This window comes from Onychomys torridus, chromosome 12, assembly GCF_903995425.1.
Source record: "Onychomys torridus chromosome 12, mOncTor1.1, whole genome shotgun sequence".
NCBI lineage: Eukaryota > Metazoa > Chordata > Mammalia > Rodentia > Cricetidae > Onychomys > Onychomys torridus.
Genome location: NC_050454.1, coordinates 13,822,088 through 13,837,495, shown reverse-complemented (window position 1 = coordinate 13,837,495; position 15,408 = coordinate 13,822,088). Strand labels below are relative to the sequence as shown.

Here is a 15,408-nt window from a genome sequence, read left to right as displayed (position 1 = left end):
CAGACTTGAGACCTTGGATGAAGTAAGGAGATTTGAGAGGGGCTTTCTGTGAAAGGAAGGGGCTGAGTTGAGAGCACATTAGTCCAGTTAATAGCAGAGTGAGGGCCTGGGGACATGGCTCAGTGGCTAAGGGTGCTTACTGCTCTTTCAGGGGATGTGAACAGGTTCAGTTCCCAGGACCAGCCTGGCGGCTCACAACCATCTGAAACTCTAGTTGCAGAGGACCCACTGCCCTCTTCTGGCCTCCTAGGGCACTACACTCTTGTACTTCACATACCTGCATGAGAGCACATACCCATACACATAAAACAACAACAACAAACCCTTTCAAAATAGAGTCTAATAGTCAGTCTTTATTGTTGGTTAGAATGGATTTGGAATCCCCTACAAGACTTTCCCAGATATCTGAGGATACTCCCAGAGAAGTTCAATTCAGCCTGAATGAAGACGGTACTCATCAATGGGCTGGAATTATCAACTGAATACAAATGGGAGGAGGAGCCAGGTGGTGGTGGCGCACGCCTGTAATCCCAGCACTCCGGAGGCAGAGGCAGGCGGATCTCTGTGAGTTCGAGGCCACCCTGGGCTACAGAGTGAGTTCCAGGATAGCCAGGGCTACACAGAGAAACCTGTCTGGAAAAAAAAAGGTGGGGTGGGGAAGCTCACTAGTGTCCATCTCTCTCTTCCTGACCGAGGAACAGCAACAGCACACTCCTGTCGCCATGACTCCTGGCCACCAAGGCTGTATCTCTGTTTTAGTTACTTTTCTATTTCTGTGATAAGACACCAGGACCAGGGAAGTAGAGGGAAGGGTTCATGTGGGGCTCATAGTTCCAGAGCGATAGGAGTCCATCGTCATCACACTGGTGGGGCATGGCGACTGGAGCTGGAACCTGAGAGCTAAGGGCTCACATCTTAAACCACAAACAGGAGGCTGTAGCTGGAATTTTCTCCAGTCCTGCCTGGCCCACGGTCAGGACAAATCTCTCTCGCCTGCCAGTCGGGCAGCCACTCAGACCCAACCGAGTAAACACACAGAGACTTACATTGCTTACAAACTGTATGGCCGTGGCAGCCTTCTTGTTATCTAGTTCTTACATCTTAAATTAACCCATTTCTATAAATCTATACCTTGTCACACGGCTTGTGGCTTAGCAGTATCTCACATGTTGGTACTCATGGCAGCAGCTGGCAGCATCTCCTGACTCAGCCTTCCTGTTCCCAGAATTCTCTTTTCTGCTTGTCCCGACTATACTTCCTGCCTGGCTACTGGCCAATCAGCATTTTACTTATACAGAGTGATATCTACAGCAGGAGGCAGAGAGAACCCTCTCTCAAAGCTGGTCCCCAGTGATGCACTTCCTTCAGCAAGGCCACACCTCCTAAGCCTTCTGAAAGAGTGCCTCTACTGAGAACCAAGTATTCAAATGTCAGGGCCTGTGGGGGATATGCTCATTCAAACCACCACAAAACAGAAACAAACTCTTCTTTCAGTCGATGTAGTCAGGTTTTTGGGTTAAGGTAATGGAAAAAGTAATACTTTTGGAAATCCTAGTTCCAGTGCAGTGTCTTTGAGGAGGGAGCTTTAATGATGCTGAGGCTGAAAGGGCCTGGGCTATGGGACTCCACTGAGGACAGAATCCAGACTGCTGTGGTTTGAATCTGGAATGTCCCCCATAGACTGGTGGTTGGACTGCCTGTTTATGGTAAGATTTTATTTGTACTGAAATGTGATTTTATTTGTATGTTAATAAATAAAGTTGCCTGGGGGGGTCAGAGCTAATAGCAAGCCATAGCAGAAGCCTTTAATCCCAGCACTTGGGAGGCAGAGCTAGGCGGATCTCTGTGTGTTCAAGAATACAGCCAGCATGGAGACACACGCCTTTAATCTCAATACCAACCATAGAAGACCTGGAGGTCTGTACAGACAGGCAGTGACAAGGAGGTCGTGTGGTTGGGTTTACAACCAATGAGAAGGCAGAACAGAAAGTCAATAAGAAGGACAGACACACAGGAAGTAGGCCTCTTGCAGAGAAGGACAGCAGCAGCACTGAGGGTAAGAAAGGGTTTTTAGCTCTTAGCTTTTGCTCTGACCTCTTGGGCTTTTAACTAGGCATTTGGCTCTGTGTTTCCTATTTTAAAAAGACTGTTACATCTACATTTGACGCCCACGTAGCAAGAATTCATTAAAAACTGCTTGGCTTGGCAGTGGGTCCGGCTTCCCGCCTGGGTGGGTCCGGCTCCCTAGCTCGGGCCTAGCTCGGGCCTAGCTCGGGCCTAGCTCGGGCCTAGCTCGGGCCTAGCTCGGGCCTAGCTCGGGCCTAGCTCGGGCCTAGCTCGGGCCTAGCTCAGCTTAGGACTCAGGCCCAACCTACCTTAGCTACAAGCGGTTACTGCCGCAGCTGGAGTTACTTGCTTAAAAAGCTGGTGCTACAAACAACTCAGGCCTGCAAGAGTTACCGCTAATTGCAGGAGCTACAGGCAACTGCAGATAGGCTGCTTTTGGCTGAAACGCCAGCGCACGTGGTTGGTCAGAGCTTAAGAAAGCCAGAGCCCAGACTCGACTCGGCTCAGACGGGAACAGTGGTTGGAGTCAAGCTTTTAGCCAGAACGTGGCTACGCTTTCTCTCTCTCTCTCTCTCTCTCTCTCTCTCTCTCTCTCTCTCTCTGTCTCTGTGGATTCCCACCTCGGACACTAGGTAGCTGTTTTGAAATTCCCTCAGACTTCTACTGTTCTATGCAGACTTGATAAGTCAATTAAGATATCAGATATTTTAAAGAAAAAAACTATTTAAAAGAGAATTTTTTTTCCACATTAAAAAAAAATGGGTTTTATGTGTACATTGGAAGAAAATTGGGCTTTGTGTGATAACATTTTAGGCAGTCTGGAAATGGAGCAACTATATGAGAAGATTAGTGTTGATGGATTATGCACATTATTACTTTCCTTATCCTTATTTTACAATTTAAAAAGATAGTCAATTTAAGTGCCAGGATAAAAGTTTTAGAAAAACCTGTTAAACCTGTTATAATGAATTATAGAGAAATTCAGATTCAGACAGAAGAATTTGACAGTGAAGTTGTTTCAGGATTGGATTATAAGGTTACAGAAAGAAAGCCTGTTTTCACACAATCACCCTTAATTTATCCGGTAACCATACAACAGCAACCTGGTCAAGTGAATACACAAAATATTTGGACTCCAGTTGAAATGTTAGACTTACGAAGGTTTAAGGAGGCAATGGTATCTTATGGCATGCATTCCCCATTTGTAAAGCAAATGTTAAACTCCTGGTCAACTTATAATAGGATTATACCACAGGACAGGCGAGTAGTGGTTGTTAAAAGGAAAATGCAAACTCCCTGCATCATGCCAGAAGAGCGAGCCATCTTCTGATATGGGACAGGAGAAAAACCAAATTAACTAAGGGACTATTCTATTACTAATCTCAATTCTTTGATTCTATTCTGATTCTTTAAACTTTTCTTCAAATATGGATTTTATATCAAAATTTACAAGATATATATATATATATATATATATATACATATATATGTATATATATATATAATTTTAAACTTGTTAAGGTATTAATGGTCATATAGAGTACTAATTCTAGAAAAAAGGCTTCAATTCGCTGCCTATACATGTCTTTGTGTTCAAGTCTCTTATCAGTTTTCTGCAGGAAATCACGGCCAGACCTAACATCAACTGAAGTCTCCAGGAAGAAGATGGGGCCCCACAATAACAACAATTCCACGTGGACAATAATAATACCACTAAGTTGACAAACATCATCTACAGATCAGCTTGGACTACAAAGTGCTCAGAACAATTTTGAGAGGGCTCGCTGAGATGATCCAGTTTCAAAGACTATTTGAATAAGGACTTGAGATGAGCCCTTAACTTTGGCATTTATGGATAACGAAGGATATAGTTACCTTTTCTAGAATTTGACGATTAACCCAAAATTTTTTCTTTTCAGAATAAAGATACCTTTGCCCATACCCAGCAGGAAGCAACTTTAAGAATACAACACCCACATACCCAAAGAGGTGGTGTGGGGCAGGTGATTTTTTGGTCTTTTAATGGGTTTTGGGTCTGGGATAATTTTCATTGTTTAGGAGAGTTGGTTACAAGTTGTTAAGGGTTAGGAAAAGAGCTAGGCAAAGGAGATTAGATTTAAGGTACTTGTTTAAAAAAAAAAGAAAGAAAAAAAAGAAAAAGACAATTACTAGTTTTAAATACTTTACATTGGATTGGATTTTTTTATATTGTATACAAATTTATATATATTGAGATTGATATTTTTAGAAAATGCCATACATATAATTTTAATCATGTTCAAGATATTGTATTTATACCATTCATTTAACAATATAATGCAATTTGCTGATCCTTGAATGTTATTATTACCAACTATTGGGATATAAAGAAATGAAAGTTAGACATTACAATTGAACTTGTAGTCATACTAGGTGTGTTTTCAAGATTGAGCAGATATATTTTAGATAGACAGGTCATCTTCATGACAGCCACGTGGACAAACATGTCTGATCACACTGACGTGGGATCTAGAAGGGTCAATCAGAGGCAGAGGTGGACTGTGGCCTCCAGGCTGGGAGAGGAGGACGGGGCTGTTCAACAAGAACAGAGTTAGTTTCATCAAATGTCCACGTTCTAAGGACTGGTTGTAAACTATGTAATTATACTTGACACTACTTGAAAATGGTCATTGTGGTATTGGTTGGTTGTCTGTCTGTCTGTTTGGTGCTTCAAACCCAACAGAGAGCACCTGCCTCTGCCTCCCAATGCTGGGGTTCAAGGCAGATGCTGCCACGCCGGACTTCCGGAAGCACTGTTAGAACTGAAGCACTGTGTGCTCCCGCTCTTCCCCTGCTCCTGGAACCTGTCTCTCGCCATCTCAGCCCATGTATTCTGGTCAAGTCTCTGGGCAGGACAGAGAGCTTTATACAATACATGGAATTTTCTTCACTAGTACACTGTAGCACAAATCTTAACAGGTCTTACTAATACAAACAAACCTGAGGCCAGGAATTGGGGTGAATGCTGGAAGATCAGAGAAGCAGAACAAGCCACAGCTTCCTCATCTTGCCAATTCCTCAGCTGATCCCGTTTCCTCAGACTGGAAGCTTCTGAGTCCTCATCCAAATGGATCTCAGCTGAATTGCTGCTCAAAGCCTTAAAGCTTAACCAACTCTAGTTCCTGGTCTTCACGCCTTAAATACCTTTCTGCTTTCTGCCATCACTTCCTGGGATTAAAGGCGTGAGTCAGCATGCCTGGCTGTTTCCAGTGTGGCCTTGAACTCACAGAGATCCAGATGGATCTCTGCCTTTGGAATGCTAGGATTAAAGGCGTGTGTGTGCCACCGTTTTTCTGGCCTCTGTATCTAGTGGCTGTTCTGTTCTCTGACCCCAGATAGGTTTATTAGGGTGCACAATATTTTGGGGGACACAATATCACCACAGTACCCACCACACCATAAGCATTAAAGAGGACAACACTCCCTTCATAGGAGAGGTGCACTGATTCTGATTGGGCAAGGCTTTCCAAAGTAAACTAAGTTTTGAAAGAAACTTAAGGTTTTCAAATCTGTGTGTATGTGTGTGGGTATGTGCAGGGGCATCCAGAGCCCAAAGAAGCCAGCAGATGGCATCAGACCCCTGGAGCTGGAGCTAAAGGCAGTTGGGGGCTGCCCAACTTAAGTGCTAGGAACCAAGATCTGGGCCTCTACAAGAGCAATGAATAAGCTCTTGTAACCACTGAGTGTTTGCCCAGCTGCGGAACTAAGATGCCTGTAAACACCCTGACCAACCAGACAGGACTAAAAGGAGCAGAGCTTTGATGGCTGCTATCATTTTATACCAAGAAAGCCACCAAAAGGGCAGGAGAGATGGCCCAGTGGTTAGAGTATCTGCTGCTCTTTCAGAGGACCAGGTTCAGTTCCTGGCCCCACATCTAGAAGATGGTGGCTCCCAACTGCCTTCAACTCCAGTTCTACGGAGTCCAACACCTTCTACTGGCTTCTGCTGGTCATGCACTCATGCAGCTTATGGGCACACACACACACACACACACACACTCACACCTATGCAGTGATTTTATAATCAGTAATAAACCTTTCCAGGAAAACAAAGCAACCAAAAACTGATAAAAAATTCTCCTTCCTGACCCCTTGTGAGGCACAGGCATCCCGCACATTACACCGCACCCTCGCTTCATAAGCACCAGAAACCTGGAGAACACTCACCCCAGTGGCCAGCTCCTCACACTGCTGTTTCTTGGAAGCCAGGTCCTGAGCAGCCGTCTCCAAGTCATACTGCATAAGCTCATGCTTCCTGCACACAGCCCTTGGGGTGAGCAAGCACAGCCATTAAGCTTTTCTGGCTTCTTTAACATATCAGAAATGTTTTAGGGGTGCAGGGAGAGGCGTTCATAATGCCTAACTAGGTTCAGAGCTTTTGTGACCATAACTTTCAAATTAAAAAAGTAGTAATCCAACCTTGAAAATTAAATCTAACAGAATCTAAGCATAAAAACTTTACAAAAAAAAAAAAAAAAAAGATGGCTTATGTAATTGTTTTCAATAAACACACCACTATCAATTGTTCAAACTCTTTCTGGGACAGTCTCATTAGATACAGTCAAAACTATCTTTGGATTTCAAACCCTCTTGCCTCTGCCTCCTGAGCTGCTGGGTTACAGGTATGCACCACCATCCCCAACTCAGGAGCTCACACTGTGGTCTCACATGGCAAGTGAGCATTCTTTTTTTTTGGGGGGGGGGGGAGTTTGAGACAGGGTTTCTCTGTGTAGCTTTGCGCCTTTCCTGGAATTCACTTGGTAGACAAGGCTGGCCTCGAACTCACAGAGTTCTACACAAAGCAGGCAGGGAAAAAGCTAACTATCTACCAAAAGTTTTCAAGCTGACAAGCTAATGAATACAGCTCTTCTGTCTGTCCAGTGAAATTCTTTTTTTCAAAAATGTATTTTTACTTTTAAGAGTGTGTGTGTGTGTGTGTGTCTATGTGCTGGTGTGTTCATGTGAGTGCAGATGCTTGCAGAGACCAGAGGCCCTGGATCTCCTGGAGCTGGAGTTACAGGTAGTTAGATGTAAGCTGACAGACATAGGTACTAGGCATTGAACTTAGTCCTCTAGAAGAGCAGTACAAACTCTTAACCACTGAGCCAACTCTCCAGCCCCACCAAGAGTTCTTTTTTTTTCCCTTCAATTTGGAAACAGGCTATTTTTACTATGTAGCCCTGGCCAACTAGAACTCACAATGTAGACAAGGAGGGCCTTGCCCTCCCAGAGCTCCATCTGCCTCTGCCTCCTGAGCACTGTGACTGAAGGTATGCACACCATGCCCTGCCTCCAACAGGATTCTTATAGTGCTTTTCAAAGTGACAGAAAAAACTAATCAAAAGCTAACACTTTCAGGAAAATGGTTTTTCTAACTTGAATAAAAAAAAAAAAAATCAAAGGAAGGAAGACAGAAAGAGTGGTGGTTTCAATGAGAATGGCCCCATAGGCTCGTATATACGAATGACTGGTCTCCAGCTGGTGGAACTGTTTGGCAAGGATTAGGAGGTGTGTCACTGGGGCATGCTCTGAGGCTTCAAACCCATGCCACTCAAGTTAGCTCCCCGTTTCGCTCTTCCTGCTGCCTGTGGATCAGATGTAAACTCTAAGCTACTGTGCCTGCACCATGTCTGCCTGCCTGCTGCCATGCTCCCACCATGATGTTCATGGACAAACCCTCACAAGCCGAAATAAATGCTTTCTTTTGTAAGCTGCCTTGATAATGGTGTCTCTCCAAAGCACCAGAGAGCAATTAAGACGTGGAGGGAGGAAAACAAGCTAACCTTTTCTTGTCGACTAAATCTGTCTAGCAGAGAACTGTTTGTCTGTCGGGCTCTACACTCGTCTGTATTTTGCTCCCAATCTTCAAACTGGGAAGAGCAGGAAGAAATAGGCAGGCCATCAGCACGAACAGGAAGCTCTTGTCAAGAAGATGCTTGCAGGGCGCAACTTGTGGTTTTTAGGCCTGCCAGGGGAATATGCTGGGGCCTCATTAAGGGTCTGACACTGTGACCTGACTTAGGAAGCAACTTCCTGTCTGCATTTTGAGGCTGTCATGAAACTCACCGCAGCGCCTCTGCATAAAAGAGATACTCCTTTAGCTGGTCCGCATAGTGTTCTTCATCTTCCAGGATATCGTCAATGGAAGACGCGTACCTGTTTAAGAAACACAAGCGACTGACTCCAACCGTGTCCACAACAACTAGTGTTTTATGGAAGTGGCAGCTTACAAGTAATTGTGACTCCGTTCCAGGAGTCTCTCACCCTCTCCTGGCCTCTGTGGGCGTCCACACACACATGGCTCCTGCACATACGCACAGGCACACACACATAAACATAAATACATTGTTTTGTTTTGTTTTTTGAGAATGGGTGTCTCTGTGCAGCCCTGGCTGTCCTGGAACTCACTCTGTAGACCAGGCTGCCTCAAACTCACAGAGATCTGCCTGCCTCTGCCTCCTGAGTGCTGGAACTAAAGGTGTGCCACCATCGCACAGCTAAGAACTTTTTTTAATCTTAAAAAAAAAAAAAAAAAAAAAAAAAAAAAAGCTAGTTAGCTTGACTATGGAATAAGGAAAAGTAATATTTAAATAAAATATTTTCTTACCACTGAACAGTTTAAGCTGCATTGACAAAGACTGTGCATTCACAATGTAAACTTTACTATTAACAGTGTTAAAGTTTGCCAGTAACTTTTCGGTGTGCACTGAAATGTACATACAGGTTTGCTGTTTTGTTTTTTTTCTTCTTCATTTTTTGGAGACGGGGGTTTCTCTGTGTAGTCCTACCTGTTCTGGAACTCGCTCTGTAGACCAGGCTGGTCTCAAACCCACAGAGATCTCCCCAGTGCTGGGGTTTATGGTGTGAGTCACCACCACCACACTAGATTTTTATCTTTACTCTGTTACTACATGAATTAGAGCAGTTTCAGAATATATGGATTAACTAATCTTGCATTCCTAGGAGAAACAAGTCCCATCTACACACACAAAGCATTACTATAAATGCAGCTAACTTGACGTAACCCGATGAGTAAGCAGCACTCCCCACTGAGCAGACCTGGCCACCCTCAGCTCTTCAGTTACTCACACATCCATGTGGTGTCCAGCACTCTGCAGCCCATCACCCATTTCCTTTTCGATGGCACTCCATTCACTAGAAGAAAAGGACAAAAGCCTCATGAACTAGCTCTGTGGGTTGTTACTCAATGGAGGTGTTTACGAGATCTTTTTCTAGCTAGACCCATATTGGGATTTACTTTCTGTGATTCAAGTATACTGGTGTTCCCTTAAAATTTAGTAATTAAAGTTAACACAAAGCTAGCGCAGTCGGCAGAATAAATGTGGTGGTACATCCTGTAATCCAAGCACTTGAAAGGCAGAGGCAGGAGGATCAGAAGTTCAAGGTCATCTTTGACTACATGACAAAATTTAAGGCCAGCCTGGGCTACACTAGAACAACAACAACAACAAAACAGTAATAATAAAGAAAAGGGCCCCTCCCCCGAAAGAAAGTTCACAAAAGAAAAGAATTCCAAGCTGGGATGGTGGTGCATGTCTTAACACCAGCACTGCAGAGGCAGAGGCAGCCAGAGGCCTTCCTGGTCTACATAGTGAGTTCCAAGTCAGCCTGGGCTGCATAGAAAGACCCCATCTCTAATGACCTGGGTTTGAGTCCCAGCATCCACATGGCAGCTCACAAATATCTGTAGCTCTAGTTTCAGAGGAACTTCTGGCCTCCACAGGCACTAGGCACACATCTGGTACCCATACATACTTGTAGGCAAAACACCCCTAATATAAACTAAACTAAAAACCATGTAAATAACCAAACCATGCAAGTCATACACACATACATCCACTTCGGTACAGAGGAGTGAGCCCAGGGCCTCACAGAAAACTAGACAACTGTTGTAACCCTGCACTAGATCTCCAGCCCTTACACAAGTATTCTAATCACTGAAATATCACACAACTGAAAAACTCATCTTGCCAAAGTCTTCACAAATTATAAAATGGCAAAAACAAAGAGAAGAAAGAAATTATCCAATTCTATTGGGTAGCAGTCTCCAGTGATCCATTCTCTCTAGGCAATCACTGGGGAAAGTAAAAGGCCTTGTACCCCTTCAGTCAGGCATGTAGAATTTCCGCACCACTCTAGTTTACAGACGGCTTTAAAATGAAAGTACTTACCTGAACAGTGAAAATTATTACTACAGGACATCAGTGACTACCGTTCTGCCAGACACAATGAAACATGGCTGTACATCTCAACGTGAGTCAGAGATGGGTGGATTGTTACAAGTCTGAGATAAGCCTGGGCTACAACATAAGGAAGGTCCAGGCCAGCCAAAGCTCCAGGGTGAAACCCTGTTCCCAAAGGATCAGGAATCGAGGGATACGGCTCTGGGAATAAAGGGCTTCCCAGGGAAGCCCAGGGACCAGAGCTGGGATAGCTAGAGCTACACTAATGTGACAGCCTGCCTATAATGCCAGCACTCGGGACACAGGGACAGAGCCAGCTGGCTAGCCAGACTAATCCAAACTGGTGAGTTCTGGAGTCAAGTCAAAGAACCCACCTGAGGTTAAGGTGGAGAGTGATCTAACAATACCCAATGCTAACCTCTCTTGTGGGATATTTGTACCCCTGTGAAGACGTGTTGCTGTGATTGCTGTAATAAAGAGCTGACTGGCTGATAGCTAGGCTGGAGAGATAGGAAGAACTCTGGGAAAAAGAGAGGAACTTGGGATGATTCCAGGCTAGAGAGAAGACGACACCAATGAGACACAACACAGAGGGACATACAGAATGAAAGAAAAGTAAAAAGCCACATTGCAAAACATAGATTAATAGAAACAGGCTAATTTACGCTAAAAGAGCTAGTGGGACAAGCCTGAGCTAAGTCTGAGCTTTCATAATTAATACATAATAAGTCTCCATATCATTGGAGGCTGGTGGCCCAAAGAAAAATCTTACTACAAACCTCTGGACTCTACACACAGGTGCACACATTTGACATGTATACACCATCCAACATGTGAATACATACACACTACATTAGAGAATACAAATCAATAAATAAAATGTACTCTTCTGAGTCATACGTTGTAAGGGTTTTACAGCCAAAAATCCAGTCAGAGTGAAATGTCTGTAAAAGTCTGTAAGATACTTACTTACCTAAAAACTCTCCCATAGTTTCCATGTACTTTATACACACCATAGAGTCGATCTGCTACTCTCTGAAATATTTAACAGAAACTGGTTTTAGGTGGACGTTATATACAGACTACGTTTTAAAAATCCATTTACATTTTTAAGAGTAGGGGGAAAACCCAATGATCATGCTTAGTACAACAGATCAAGAAAACACAGGAAAGAAAAACGCCCTTCAAAGCCACATCACAAACGGAAGCAGCCCAGCCCGGCGTGTTTACTCTGCTGCCACAGTTCTTTTCAGCAGTTTTTTCGTTGGCTTTTTTTTTTTTTTGACAGGGTTTCTCTGCAGCTTTGGAGCTGGACTAGCTCTGTAGACCAGGCTGGTCTCGAACTCACAGAGATCCACCTGCCTCTGCCTCCCGAGTGCTGGGATTACAGGCGTGCTCCATCACCGCCCGGCTGGCTTTTTTGTTTATGTTTTGTTTTGGTTTTTGGTTTTTTGAGACAGGGTTTCTCTGTGAAGTCCTGGCTGCCATGGAACTTGCTCTGTAGACCAGGCTACCCACGAACTCAGAGATTCGCCTGCCTCGGCCTCCCAAGTGCTGGGACACTGAAAAGGACAGAGGGAGGCAGAGGCAGGTGGATCTCTGTGAGTTCGAGGCCAGCATGGTCTACAGAGTGAGTCCCAGGAAAGGCGCAAAAGCTACACAGAGAAACCCTGCCTCGAAAAACCAAAAAAAAAAAAAAAAAAAGACAGAGTCTATGACAGGCTGACACTGGAAAGGACAGTCTATGACATGCTGACACTGGAAAGGACAGTCTATGACAGGCTGACACTGGAAAGGACAGTCTATGAGAGGCCGACACTGGAAAGGACAGTCTATGACAGGCTGACACTGGAAAGGACAGTCTATGACAGGCTGACACTGGAAAGGACAGTCTATGACAGGCTGACACTGGAAAGGACAGTCTATGACAGGCTGACACTGGAAAGGACAGTCTATGACAGGCTGACACTGAAAAGGACAGTCTATGACAGGCTATGGTGAACTTTAAAGAGCTGGACACACACAGCCTTTTCTTCTTTGAGTCTCCTAACAGATGTCAGAGATTCTGAGGTTTAAAATTCCTAGCTGTGGTGGCCCATGCCTCCAATTCCACTAGAGGGGCAGAAGCAAGTGCATCTCTGTGAATTCAATGATAGTATGGTCTACAAAGTGAGTCCTAGCCCAGCTAAGTCTACACAGTGAAACCCATCTCAAAAAAAAAAAAAAAAAGACTTCTGCAAAAAGGTTCCAAAGGAGCTGTGTGTGATCCCTCCTGCCACCCTGACTGTGCTGCAAACACCAGATACTACCATGTTTATAGACAACTACAAAATAATGTTAAATATGGTGTCAGTGAGTATAATTTGCATCTTTATAATGTTAGTGGAGTAAATGTGTGTTTTTAGAATATTAGCAAGGTTATATTAAAAATGTGTTTCCTCTGGGAGAAGAGGCAACGTAGTGCAATAGGAATAGAAACATAGTTGAGTTCAAGTTCTTTCTTTGTTTAAAAGATTTACTTAAAACTGGAGAGATGGCTATGGGGTTAAGAGCACTGGCTGCTCTTCCAGAGGTCCTGGGTTCGATTCCCAGCACCCACATGGTGGCTCACAACCATCTCTAGTGGGATCTGATGCTCTCTTCTTGCATAAAGGCATACATGCAGATAGAGCACTTATATATAAAATAAATAAGTAAATCTTTTAAAAAATTAAAAATAAGATTTCTTTTTAGTTACATGTACCTGTGCTTTGTCTGCATGTATGCCTAGGCATTATGTGTATGCAGTATAGAAGAAGGCATTGGCTCCCCTGGAACCAGAGTCACAGATGGCTATGACCTGTGGCTCTGGTGACTCAACCCTGGTCTTCCACAAGAGCACCAGGTGCTCTTGACCTGAGCATCCCCCAGCCCCGTGAGTGCAGCTGTTTTGTAGAACTGTGAGACTAGAGTGCTCCAAATCTTTATATGTGCCTCAGGAGGTAAGGGCACGCATGCCCTCCATCAGGTGACTCTGTGCCAACCAGGGCAGTTCACCCAGTGTCCGCTTCTTCACATCCTTTGTCCATGTGTATCTATCTGTAGGTGGCCAAGAGCACGGGCTCCTGAGGCAGATTATGGTCTCTTCTCGATCCCCATCTGTCTCCCAGGAGGTATTGGAGCGTATTAACTTCATTTGCCTGTTTCCTACTGTATAAAATGGAGTGACAGGACTATCCCCACAGGGTCATTAAGCGAGGCTATCCTAACATGTCTATCATCACAGTGCCCAAACAATGATCAAGAAAAAGAGTTAGTTTTAATTTCCTTTTGCTTTAGCTCACAATACAAACAACCTCACTAGAGTCTCATTATTACAAGGCACTCATCCATATAACAAGAGTTAGGGCCTACTATGTGACCAGTCTCCTCCTTTAGAAAACCATTTCTGAAAGGTGTGAACAGCAGAGACCAGTTTCAAACTCAACCCTCGCTCTGCCTGATAGTTCTGTTTGACTTAAGCATTTAACTCATACTCATGGTTTTAAAAGAACTTTCCTCAACAGCAAAGCTAACACCTCCATGCCTCCTTCCGTCTGTTGATAACTCTCCACCTGTCTTAAACAACATCTGCACTAGCTTCTACGTGGACACTAGCATTAGAAAGAGGCCATGGAGCTTTCTGTGTGGTTTCCAAGCCTCCATTATTGCGGGCCTTTAACCATCCTTAGGTTCTGTTACTCTGCTCTTACTGTCCACATCTCAGGGCTTTTCTCCTAATTTCAGAATACTATTTGAAAACACAAGTTAATCAGAAGGCATCACATGGTTCTACTGATATGGTCAGAACTTCACCTTGACTCTTACTCAACATATAGAATTTCAAAGTAATGAAAGATGTAGAAATTTCACCTCATCGAGCCCAAACCCTTTCAAATATTCAGTTCTTGCTCCCAAGTAGGGGGATAAGAGGGAGAGCCACCTCCCTATTATTTCTTTTCTTTTTTGAGAGGGGAGAACTGGGCAGGGGGGGGTTTGAGACAAGGTCTCTCTGTATAGTCCTGGCTATCTGGGAACTCACTCTGTAGACCAGGCTGGCCTTGAACTCACAGAGATCCGCTTGTCTCTGCCTCCCAAGTGCTGGGATTAAAGACGTGCGCCGCCACCACCACCACCGCCCAATTCAGTTTGACGCTCTTAGCATTTACAGTTTATTTAAGGAGTCTATTTTGGTTTGGTAGTTTCTATTATGGCTTTGAATGTTGGAATCTTGGTCTTTAGTGAAGCGTGTAAGTAGTTAGATCACTAGGAACATTAACTCTGAAAAGACTGAATTATCATGGCCCCAGCAAATGTCTGTTAAAAACTGAGCAATGTGGGCCCCTCAGTCTCTGGCTTCCTAGGCTCTCTGGCTTCCTAGGCTCTCTCCCTTTAACAGTCACACATGCTCACACGTGATGTCACCTGTCAGGCTGTGACTCACCAGAGGGACCTTCACCAGAGACTGCACCTAGGACACTATGAGCCACAGAGAGCAGACAATACAGAGCCGAAACAGCCTAACAACGCGGCTCCAGGAGGAAAGCTATTCTTCCTTTAGTCTGCCTTCTTCTCCCTTCCTCAGGAGCGGAGCCTTAGTGTGGTGATGGTGCACAGCCAGTGTATACTGCATGGTATGAGAAAGCCAGAGAAGACGACCGAGTGTCCTCTGTCTCCCCCGCCTGATTCCTTGAGATGGGCTCTCACTATTGTTTTGGTAGGCTAGCTGGCCACTGAGCTCCCCAAACCTGCCTGTCTCCCCTCTCCGCAGTGCTGGGACTACAGACACACGGCCTATTTGGCTCTTATGGGGATGCTGAGGATTCAAACTCGGGCCCTCATGCTTGCAGAGCAGGTGCATCACCCACTGAGCTGTCGCCACAACCTGCAGTCTGTCTTAGTGTGCATGTGTCTGTGTGTGCGTGTCTGTATGTGCGTGTGTATGTATGTGCGTGCGTGTCTATGTGTGCGCGTGTATCTGTGTGTGCATGTGCCTGTGTGTGTGTGTGTGTGTGTGTGTGTGTGCGTGTGTGTAGAGATGGAATGCAAGGCCTTGCACATGCTGGTCATATGTGTGTGT

At 44.6% G+C, this 15,408-nt stretch overlaps 1 protein-coding gene across 1 annotated transcript in view; it reads right to left on the bottom strand.

The window, feature by feature from the left end:
• Snx4 (sorting nexin 4) overlaps positions 1-15,408 on the bottom strand; it is an 82,897-nt gene that overhangs the window by 31,475 nt on the left and 36,014 nt on the right. The window contains exons 9-12 of the mRNA XM_036204092.1: positions 11,284-11,345; positions 9,196-9,261; positions 8,173-8,262; positions 6,274-6,373 (exon numbers count right to left, since the gene is read on the bottom strand). Coding sequence (XP_036059985.1) covers positions 6,274-6,373; positions 8,173-8,262; positions 9,196-9,261; positions 11,284-11,345 — 318 coding nt within the window. The remainder of the gene's footprint in view (positions 1-6,273; positions 6,374-8,172; positions 8,263-9,195; positions 9,262-11,283; positions 11,346-15,408) is intronic.